Source organism: Trachurus japonicus, chromosome 12 (assembly GCF_045865225.1).
Source record: "Trachurus japonicus isolate A0001 chromosome 12, Traja_1.0".
Classification (NCBI taxonomy): Eukaryota; Metazoa; Chordata; class Actinopteri; order Carangiformes; family Carangidae; genus Trachurus; species Trachurus japonicus.
In genome coordinates, this window is record NC_140918.1 from 27,192,711 (window position 1) to 27,204,646 (window position 11,936).

At 41.8% G+C, this 11,936-nt stretch overlaps 1 protein-coding gene across 2 annotated transcripts; it reads right to left on the minus strand.

Moving 5' to 3' along the window:
• Window positions 1-168: 168 nt before the first annotated feature.
• On the minus strand, window positions 169-9,510 carry thnsl2 (threonine synthase-like 2). Of its 2 annotated transcripts, XM_085794059.1 has the most exons (10): window positions 9,386-9,510; window positions 7,930-8,087; window positions 6,676-6,907; window positions 5,426-5,620; window positions 5,124-5,276; window positions 4,799-5,038; window positions 3,324-3,472; window positions 2,341-2,466; window positions 2,103-2,257; window positions 169-909 (listed from the first exon to the last, which is right to left on the minus strand). In XM_085794059.1, the coding sequence occupies exons 3-10, from the start codon at window positions 6,896-6,898 to the stop codon at window positions 684-686; spliced, it is 1,467 nt and encodes a 488-aa protein (XP_085650185.1). In that variant the 5' UTR covers window positions 6,899-6,907; window positions 7,930-8,087; window positions 9,386-9,510; the 3' UTR covers window positions 169-683. The 2 variants fall into 2 exon arrangements, with proteins under 2 accessions (XP_085650185.1, XP_085650187.1); XM_085794061.1 differs by lacking the exon at window positions 7,930-8,087 and having other exon boundaries at window positions 9,386-9,505.
• Between the last annotated feature and the right edge of the window lie 2,426 nt (window positions 9,511-11,936).

The window sequence follows — 11,936 nt, forward strand, 5'->3', positions numbered from 1 at the left end:
CTGAATTCTTCATTTATAACACATGAATACTCATTAGTATGTAGTTTATAAATACAGTTAGTGCTTATCAATGATGAGTAAAACATTTTTAACTGTGTTTATAAACTACATACTAATGAGCACCGTATTCATGTGTTATATATGATGAATTCAGTATTTAATGCTTAATAGTGTGTACCATAAAAAGTATTACCAAAGAAGCTATTGTTTTTAAAATTTACCAAAACAAATACATCTGACAGAGAAGTGCTACACATCAGGGTCCATGAATGCATCACTGCTGCCATTGAGATGAGACATTCATCAACCTCCAACAAATGGTGTTTTGTATTAAAGCCTCAGAAAAGGCCACATTTTGTCTGTTCTGCACCTCCTCAGGTGATAAACATCTCATTTTGCTGTGTGCGTATGGCTCAAACTACAGGCTGACAGAACATCGTATGGCTTTTAAGGTAGGCGTATGCAACACCTCTGATTTCCTTAATATACAGCTCTAGATTTGTGGGAGTCTACAGGCCAAAGTCCATCACAGAGACAAAGGCATTCACTGTCGAGATCATTTACTGAGTCAGATAAGGAAGTACACAGGTCAGGGACGAGCTGCAGTCAGCTGACCTCCACACCCATGGTCAGAGATTCTGCAGTAAAACCTTGTTTCCCTCCATAAAAACATTTTTGAATCATCAGCTGCAGGACGTCCCTGTGTTTTGCCTGGATGAGCCCACAAACTGGATCTTCTCTCTCAGTCTCTCCTCCCAGTCTTTACACCAGTCCGCGCTCCTCTCCAGGTTCTGGTAGCGAGTGGCTAAGTTATCCAACGCCCGCACGGCTTCAGGCGGGTCAAAGGTCAGGCCGGCCCTCTCCACCACCGCCTGAAACTTGGCTGGAGACGCCGTTGCAACATAACACCTGCAACAAAGGGTTGAGAGATCAGTAAAGAGAAAAACCTGGTGTCAGCAGGTGAGCCAGGAGCTGCTACAACCTGAGGAAGGAGGGAGTGGAAACGCTGGTCTCAGGCCAGCACCATTCACAATCCAATGAGATGATGTTTGAAGGAACAGCAAGTGTTGTGGGAGATCTCAGATCATGTGACTGGTTTAATGTTAAGGTTGGATTTAAAGCAACCAGGCTGTTAACAAGCCTTCATCTTAGTCGACATCCATCACAGTTTACAGATCCACTTCCTGTTTCAGTTTTAATTGGTAATAATTTATATCAGTTTCCTGTACAGTGACCAATCTCTGTTAGTTTTTCTTGTAGCTGAGTGGTTTACAGCATCTGGAAAAACAGTTTGTTTGAGTACTTCTTACTATTACTACTTTCATAGTCTGGTGTTCCCTGATCTTGGGCTTGATTTAGGCTTAAAGGGATAGTTAAACATTTTGGTAAATTCGCCTATTGCCATAATCCCTATAGTCATAGAGGTAGGTTCATTACCTTTAATTATCGTGCATGTTGTTTTGATCAGCAGGGCAGAGACGTGAGCTGCTCAGCGAACACAATGGAGGTGAATGGTACAGGTGCCCTGTCCCTCAAAACTCATCAAATACACAATCCAACAACTCCAAAATGCTCTGGTGCACAAGTTGTGACCTGCACATTCACCACGCTATGAAATAATGGTTTTGTTTTTGAGGCAAATGCGTAGCCAGAACTACATTTCTACACAGCTGCTTGGCGGAGTGATTTCAAAACCGCAAGTAGTTCAGAGTATTTGCTTCATGTGTTGTAATGCTACATAATTAAACATGATTATCTCATAGTGTGGTGAATGTGCAGGTCACAACTTCTCCACAAGAGCGTATTAGAGTTGTTGGATTGTGTAATGTTCATCTCCATTGTGTTCGCTGAGCAGCTCACATCTCTGCCCCGCTGATCTCAAAACAACATGCACCGACAATTAAAGGTAATTAACCTACTCCTCTGACTATAGGGATTATTCTGAGTGTCTGTGACACAGGACAGAGTAACACAGTGCAGCAGGTGCTCACCTGTTTCTTTATGACATCATGCTGGGCTGTGTTTTAACACAGACGTCTTTCTTCTGTACATCCTCCTTCACAATTTTAATGTCAGATCTGTCATGTGTGTGTGAGACTGACCTGTTGAGTCCAGGACTGTGAGGACAGTGGTAGTGATGCCACACAGCCACAGCTGTGTGAGGACACAGCAGGTACTGGTTTTCCTCCCAGCATCTCCTCATGGTCTCCAAGATCCCGGCATCATTCACCGACCCAGACGACAGAACCTGTGACAACTGGAAATCACACAGATGGTAGATGAAGTGAGGTCAGACAGAGAGACAGCTGGATGTATCAGTGACTGTAGATCGACTGGTACCAGTTTGCGGTGGTTTTCTGGCAGAGTGTGTCTGTGTGTGAGCTGAAACTGCTCCATCATGTTCTTCACTGAAGCTCCATCTCTGTCCAGCAGCAGCCAGAACACACGCTCCATGTTGTACGGGTCCTACAGTTGAGCACAAAGACTCAGCATCAGGAGGAACACACATAAAACACAACATAGAACTTGTAATGGCCTCATACAGACTGAAACCTGGTGTTGAAGATCACTGCCTGTTTTTCTAACCTGTCTTTACTCTGGTGCCACCATCAGTTCACAGACACTTCAGGAAATATCTAATGTATTAACTTCAACAGTTTCCACCACCCACAGATCTACATGTAACTTTAACATGTGGATACCTCACAGTGTGACAGGCAGAATCGTCTGAGCAGGTTCCTTGATGTAGATACAGATTAAGAACATATAATATATCCAATATAATGGTAATGTTAGTTCACTACTATTATGTTACTAATAATGGGGATGCACGATAATTATCAGTACAGATAATTATTGGCCCGATATTGGCCAATAATTATCGGCCAAAACACAGATAGGTCAGATAATGACATTTTTTGCTGATTATAGAGCCAGTTATAATGAGCCAACATTGCCATGATTTTGCTAATTTTCAGTCCGTTTGCCCTCTAAGTTGATTTGAAACAATAATAAATGTTGATTTTTGAAGAGTCATAACTGTTTTTATTGTGATTACAACAGGAGTGATGTCCGTTACATTATTTGTTAAGTCAGAGCTATGATTTAAAATTCATCTTCTCTCACTACATCTTAGCCTTTTCTAACCTCAGGTGTGTAGATAAACTATCAAAAATATCATCCGTTATGCATATCGGTGGAAAAAAACAGTTATTGTGCATCCCTAACTAATAATACTAATAGGTCACATTCTCTTCTGTCCGTTCAGTGCAGGTCTGTAACTCTCTCTCAGGTGTGAGCAGCTGTGTGAGTGAGTGTACTACCTGGATGTCTATAGCAGGGGCCAATGTCTGTGTGACGTCTGGCGCCATGGAGAAGTCGCCAGAGGTCACCGTCCTGTGAACTATATCATTAGAGTTCACCATGGCAACCAGCTTCAGAGGTAGACCCATCTGCTTTACGATGACTCCAGCTGAGACAGAGACAGAGAAGAAGAGACGGAGTCAGTCTCTAAGTCCTGACACTGTCTCTGCAGGAGAAGAACCTTCGTCTACAAGGACGCCACAGACAAAAGACAAAAACAACTGAAAAATCTCTGATTAAAACATGTGTTCCTATTATCTCTATTTTATTTCAACCCATCTTGTTTTCACCAGGGTCCTTCCTCTTTAGCACTGTCGTCACCGTCCTTTCATATGTCCTGTGCTGTTTGTAAATGTTTTATGTACATATAATGAGGCTGACTCACTGCGAACCAAATGAACCTAAGGGTATTAAGTAACCTTGACCTTGAGATGTTTACTGTAAACAACCAATAAATACAGAAATTGGTGTTGAAGTACTTACTTCTCTTCTACAGGGATTGTCCAGTTAATTAAGCAATATATCACGACAGGCTGTGGTATACGCTCATTAAACCACGGCTAAGGCGGGCCGAAGAAGTTGTTTTCGAGGTAAATTCATGCAAAACCGCTGATGCGCATTCCTGTCTGGGGTAGTTTAGTCAGCAAGCAGATTCTGTATTTGCCTCGAAAACAACTCTGTCTCGTAACGTTCCGTTATTATCTCGTAGCGTGGTGAATGTGCAGGTCACAACTTGTCCACCAGAGCGTTTTGGAGTTGTTGGATTGTGCATTTAATGAGTTTGATGAGGGAAACCAAGAAAATCCATTAGCTTGCAGCTCTGCTCCGTCGTTCTTAAAATAGCTTGCACCGACAATTTAAGGTAACAAACCTACTCCGACTATTAGGGACTATGGCAATGGGCCAATTTGCCAAAATTCTGAACTATCCCTTTAAGATGCTTTTATTTTCTCCTGTGTCGAATATCCATGTGAGTATTGGTCTTTACGCAGCTGGACCTGACAGACAAGTGAATCCTCTGCACACCATAGTGATGAGTCCCCCAGTTTGACTCTGGACTGGGCCGTGTGTGTGTGTGTATTAGGGCTTTTCTCCCGATTCGATTCTTTTATGATTTTTTGGATGGCGATTCTATGATATTGCCGATTCTCTCGATTTTTAGTCTGCATTTTTAACATTTATCTGCACACAAATACTGTAGGAGCCTATAAATGAACATACTCCATTATAAAGTGAACTTAGACCCTTTTCAAAATCTGGACTCTCTATGTAAAAAAGGCTAACAAATGCACATTGCACAATATTTAAAAAATAAAAATAAAAAATCGATTTAAAAAAAACAAACGATTTAAAAATCGTCAAAAAAGATATTGCGATATTTATGTGAATCAATTTTTTCTCCAACCCCTAGTGTGTGTGTGGTTTTATCAGCTACCTGCGATGTTCCCGGCCCCCCCTGTGGGCACCACCACCTCCAGCTCAGGCAGGGCGGCGTCAGCCTGGCTCCGCTCCAGCCCGCTGAGCTGCAGGTAGGCGTAGATGAAGTGGGCCAGCTGGACCAGGACTCTGGACCAGTTCACCGAGTTGAGGCTCATGAGGCGCTGAGACTTGACCAGCTCCTGGTCGGCAAACAGGCGGCGCAGAGGCCGGTCGATGTCGTCGGAGCTGCCGTCAGCTGCAGAAACACACCTGACATCACCAAGGGGAAAGAACTATGGAATTATGGGTAATAAATAAACACTGCTCTCCTTTTTTTTTACCTGCAAAGACGTGGACATTATCCTCCAGGCAGGTGATCATGTGCTTCTCTTGGACCGGGGTGATGCGTCCTCGGGGGTAGACCACCACCACGTCCAGCCCAGACAGACCTTTAGCACTCTGGATGGCTGAGCCTCCGGTGTCCCCTGACGTACCTGGACAGGAGCAGGTGGACAGATTCAGACTTGTTATATTTCTCTAGGACAGTGAGGAGTCAGGACAAATCATCCCTTCATGGATTTATGTAAAAATTCTGTGTTTCTGATTGGAGGAGAGGAGGAGAGGAGAGGAAACAAACTCTCACCTACGACGACAGTGGCTCTAAGCTTCTCTTTTCGCAGGAAGTAGTCAAGGAAACGCACGGTGCAGGTCATAGCCAGGTCCTTGAAGGCCAGAGTTTGTCCATGGAAGAGCTCCAGGATCGACAGACCGTCCTTCAGTCCAGCCACCCGGACCACCTCGGGCACCGAGAACCCAGACAGGGCTTCAGCCACAAGGACTGAGAGAGAGAGGAAGAGAGGAGGAGAGGGAGAGGGTGAGGGGGGATGTCTGATGGGATGGAGGAGGCTCTGACATGTTTTTTTAAAATCTTTTCTTCCATATTTTTCTTTCTTGCGTCTCTCTTTTCTTACTCTCTCACAGCAGTCACGATTATAACGAGAAACTTTTCATTTCATTATAATAATAAACATATTAATATGTGTGGGAAACATCGTGCAGGTATGATTTCTTTTTTACATATTGTGACTATTGTGCCAAAACAGTGTAATATCCCTTTATGTCTAAATACTAAAGGTCCATGTGTAGAGTTATTATAAAGCAGGTGTAGGTTCAACATTAATACAGTGAAAGTATCAAAGCCTCAGTCCACAGGGAAATACACAGCCTGTATTCACAAACTGAGCCTTAAAGGGATATTTCAACATTTTGGCAAATACGCCTATTGCCATAATCCCTATAGTCTTCAGAGTAGGTTTGTTACCTTTAATTGTCCCTGCAAGCTGTTTTTAGAACAGCGGAGCAGGGACGTGAGCCGCACGGTATTTCCATGTTTCCCATCAAGCTCACCAACAACTCCAAAACGCTCTCATGGACAATAGACTGTCTGAAATGTAGTTTCGGTTACGCATTTGCCTCCAAAACAACTCTGTCTCGTAACGTTCCGTTATTATCTCATAGTGTGGTGAATGTGCAGGTCACAACTTGTCCACGACAGTGTTTTGGAGTTGTTGGATTGTGTATTTGATGAGTTTGATGAGGGAAACGTGGAAATACCGTGCAGCTCACGTCTCTGCTCCGCCGTTCTAAAAACAGCTTGAAGGGACAATTAAAGGTAACGAACCTATACTCCAATAGGTGAATTTGCCAAAATGTTGAAATATCCCTTTAATGTAATGACATTACACCCAATTCTATGCAATAACAGGATTCTCAACATGATTTTTAAGTATTAGTGACATATACCATTGTGTATGTGTGTATGTGTGATGCATCTTCTTATTGGGCTTATTGAAGCCAGACATAGTGATGATGATGATGAATGCTTCAGCTCACCCTCCAAATCCTCCCTGGGGATCAGCTGAGTGGGGATGAACAGCGAGCAAACCTCCACCACCAGTCGGGGGTAGGGCAGCCCCCTCCAGCTCCTGAGGGTGTCAGGGTCCAGCGCGGGCACACTCTCCGGCATGAACATCCCCCCATCCGGAGCGAACCCTGAGAACAGCACATCCCGGAAGTCCCACCCACGGACCCCACCCCGAGTGCTGCAGTACTTCATCGGACACACCTGGAGAGGAAGAGGATAACACTGGTTACTGATTTCCCAGAAATGATCCCATCTTCCAGTCTTCTTACTATCTGAACCTGCCTCAAACTGCAGTTTCCTGAACTTCTGTTTTTAAAGGGGACATATGGATGTCACTTCTTGAAGGCTCTTTAACATATATTTGGGTGTTTGTCTGCCAAAATGTGAGAATTTACATGAAAATCTGTATGCAGCTGCCTATAGGTTTAAATCCACGTGATTTTACGAGCTGTTTCCTCAGATGTCTTCCAGTGATTTAACTAGGATTCTAATTTGCATAACCCCACCCCTACCTGGTAGCAGTAGAAGGGGCGGGGCAAGCAGTGGTTCATTTGCATTTAAAGGGACAGGTACTGAAACCAGACGTTCTGAACAGGGCTGTTTTGAGAGGATGAAAAGAGCTGTGATGTTTGATCCTTGAGGTATTTTGACCAAAGCATGTCACAGATATGTCTACCTGGGAACTATTTTAACTTGTGGAAAGGGGACATAATATGTCTCCTTTAAGACACTCTCGGATGTCACTACAGACCCCTGTCTTACTACATCTGTCCTTAGATAATGCCCTAATGTCTTCTTGGCTGTTATCTAATTCTACTGAGATGGAAGGATGTGAATAATGTGATTATAGGATAGGATGGGAACATCTAAATATCAAATGTCCTGCCATGAGTCTTAATTAAATTTTTTGTCTCTTTCTTTCCTAACTCTTCTCTTTCTTCTTTTTTAATTGTTCATGTTTCATATTTTTCACTTATCCACTTCCTTTGTATGTGAGTGTGGGCTGGGGAATTTGTGTTTTTTATTCTCATCATTTATCAAACATAGAACAGAGCAGGTTCACTTATCCAGCACTCAGAAGTGTGCTGTCACTTACAGAGGAGCTCATCTCATCGGACGTCACAATGCACAACAATACACAACAGCCTGCTTGCAACAGCTGTGCTGCTGAGCCACAGACACTGAATGGACCAGGACACAGAACATGAAGAGTAGCTACTCACTCAGGTTTAAGTCTCAGTCAGACGACCCGGCCTCAGTCTGTCTGCAGTCTGTCCACAGAGACACTGATCTGTCCACCAGCACAAGACAGTTCACTCTGAACCTGGACTTTGGACCAACTGGTCTGAGGAGTGACTCACACTCCAGCAGCCGCACCACACTGTAAAATTATTATTCATAGGTGATCAGAGGGTGGCTTGTTGTTTTAATCATTTCAGCGTTTCTGTGAGTTTCTCTTTGTTTAATAAAGTTTTGTTTTAAATTGCTGTAAATGTTCTGAATGCGTCTGTGTCCTGTTAAAGTCCAGTCACTGACTGATACTATCACTCTACAACAAACAGAAGTTTAACCACTGACAACAGTTAATTATAGATGTCAGTCAAGAACCACAACTCCCTCAGAGGAGTCATTTTAATGACTGAGTAGATTCATATCATATTATTACTCACTGAATGTATATTCTGTGTAAATCTGAATCTCCACAGTAAATGATCAGATGTACTGAGAGTATTACAAGATATTTCCTCTTTGCAAGGAATAAACTAAATACTCACCAATGTCAGTTTTTCTGTGGCACCTATTTAACAATTCATTAAGAATCCTCAGACGCACAATTCAGCACGTTGTTGTTTATAATAAAATGTACTAGTAAAATGTTTCCCTTCATTACTCTAAACAACCCATAAAGAGCTTATGGAAAATTAGGTTTAGAAAAGCTGATTTATTAGAAGTTAAAAAATGAAATATCACATTAACATTAATAGCTATTCAGACTTTTAGTGAACCTCACCCTCCATCAAGGAGGGTTTGTTTCTGTTTGTCTGCAGGATTTCAGAAGACTATTGCACAGATTTGCACTAGATGGGTTATGGATCAGTGAAGAGTCCATTGATCCAGGTCAAATGAGTAGATCTTTTATTTTATAACATTGTGAGACAGAATATTTTTTACATTTACTTCTCTGAAATTAATGTCTCTTCAAGCAAAAAACAGATAGTATAGCCTACTAACAATGATGAGATCTGTGAGTCTTCAGATAATAATCTGGACCTGACTGACATGTGCTGGACTGTTTGTGGAGGTATGGAAGCCACTGTGGTTTTGTTCCAGACAGCAAAATAAATCTGGCTCATACTTGTGTTCATTGCTTCTTCTTCTCCTCTGGCTCAGTGTAGAGCAAATCTGGACCATACACATCATGATTCAGATCAGAGGCTACTACCACATCTGCACCAGCTCTGGACAGCCAGTACTGGAGAGTAACAGCCACAATCAGTCCAGATGTGGTAGTACAGGGGCCAAGGATCCAGGCAGATATTGATCCAGGGTTTTCACTTTGTTATAGCCTATTATAAGTTTAATATAAGTTGAATTGAAAATAAATCAATATCATGTGAGCACTGCTGATCCCAGGTGGGTCTCATACACTGTTATACCGGAGCAGCATTGAGCACTGACCTGCAGCAGATAACGGGCAACCAGAGTGAAGACCTACACACCAGAACCACAGACCCGCTCCGTCCGTCTCTCCTCTCCTAAAACCCGGTTGACAGTTTCCAAACAAACATGGACCTCAGGCCCCGCCCACACTGACCAAGCTTCTTCTTCACGGGCTGACTCGACAGGTGCGGACCACCGCCCCCAGCGGCCACGGGCGGCAGCACCGGGCAGGGCCCCTCCAGGTTTAACCACTAGGCCCAGTTGTTCAAAGGAAATCTGATCGGATTTTTAATAATGGATCCGATCAAATCTTGAAAATGGGTTGTTCAAAACTAAAAACGGATTCTGAGATCGGACGTCATACAATCTTGAATTGAATCAAACCCTCAGTTTTTAGGATTAGGATAACTTTGATAAAAAAAATTTAAAAAATCAGGATTATTCTGATCCCAGCAGTTTGGTGGATTCAGGGTGGAGTCCAGGAACAAAATGTGATTTAAATTAAATTAAAACTGGTCAAAAAAACAACACTTATAATGTAGTAAATATTTATTGATTTATATGTTGCACCTGCTTTTTAAAAGATTAGAATGATAAAGTAAATAAAGTTTTGATTATTTCCCAAATGAAAAACTTCCCCCCCCCAACTGGATAACTAAATTAAATTTGTAGTTTGAATTTGAAACACATGGAAAAATATTCACAATGTATTTGACTCATTTGCTTTTATTAGACCAGATGAGACAGCACAGAAAACAATACATACACCCCATTTTGAACACACTTTGAGTGACCCCATGCTGTTGTTCTGCCTGTTCTTTTTTTTTTGTTTTTTTTACCTACCTATAGTCTTCAGTGTGATGCACAGTCTCATTCAGAGCACTCAGTAAGCGGGTTTCATGTAATCTTGAAAAGTTTGTATCCGGATCAGACTGATACAATCCAACTGGGAGAAAAGTATGACGGATAACATGACCCTGGATAGCAAGACATGGGATTTCAAAATTATTATTATTACACCTTTTGAACAACTGGTTTAAAGAGACCACTTGACAACAAGGCGTCGGTTTGACTTATACCATCGTTCATTTTAATGCAGATCTGCAAACATGTAAAAACATATGTACAAGTGTAACACAGAGACAATACAAAACTGTGCTTAGAAAAGAGTGGAAACATGCAAATAACAGAGTATAGAGACAGAAACACACCCACACCCATACACACTCACGCACGCACACACACACACACAGCCACCAGAATAGAAATAAATACACATTAAAGGAGGATCATGTGGATTCATTAGTAACAGTCCCTCAGGGATTCAACACTCGTACACATGATGAAAACACTGTCAGGTACAAACTGTTTGTTCTCTGCTTGTTCAGTTTACACACCGAACAGAATATTCTGGACTCGTCTCCGGATACTATGACTTTGATAGGACTGTGTCCGCCAATACATGAACATTAATCATAAACTGTTTAGGAAACTAAAACCTCACTTTGTATTTCATTTTTAATTTAATTCAGAGAAATTATAATGAATAATCCCTTCAGTTTATTCTTTGTTACTATAACAGATAGGACATGTCATGTGGACAGCACAGTTTATATTAAGTCATTATGAAACTGAATTTAGAGAACTGTCAGTGTCTGATACTGTGATCTGCCCAGTTAAGTAGATGTTTAGGATTATGTTATATTGAGCTCTGTAAAGTTAGAGAAGTCTGCCAGAGAAGGAAACAGCTCCATGAACTCCGTCGACTTAGACTACATGTTTATAGTAGTTTATCTTCCACAGTTTTTACTAATGTGATTTTTCAAGTACCTCTTAAAAGTCATCTCCATTATTTCTGTTTCACGGTGATGGATTTTAGTTTTGTGTCGGTCCTGGACTCACGAGTCATTTTCGGTTTTGTTCTTTTCAGAATCCCTGATGGTTTTGATGTTACGCATCTAGTTAACAGTTTGTTGGTGAACTCATCCTGGAGGTCTGACATCCTGTCTCCTCTGGACTGAACATTGACTCCTACATCCATCATCTTCATCTAAACCTCTTGGATGATTTACGGTTAGTGTTTCATATGAAGACCGGTGAATAGCTTTTTTTTGATTTATCACTAAACACAAAGCAGGAGTTTATAAGAAATGATCAACTCACTGGAATTTACTGCTTCCAGATGTGAAGACAACTGTATCTGATTATTGTGTTATTGTTATTGTTGTGATGCTGAGACGCCGTTCAGAATATCCTCCTCAGTTTTGATGAAAGAGCTCTTCAGATTTACATCGTCTTTGAGCAGCTTATTAAAATGTCTTCAAAGCACTGCACTGTCACACACTGCATGTTACACATAAACACACACAGCCCTCCACAATATTAAAGAGCAATAATTCAATAGTGCGTGAAGAGGATGGTCCAGTCTGATCTTCAACAGACAGGAAAAATCAAGAGTTTTAATGCCCCATCCCACTTCAGAGGAGTGTTTATATATTTAAAAATAATCATACATTACAGAGATACTTCAGTTGCCCTGTGAGCGGCGTCTCTCACTGTTCTGGATCTG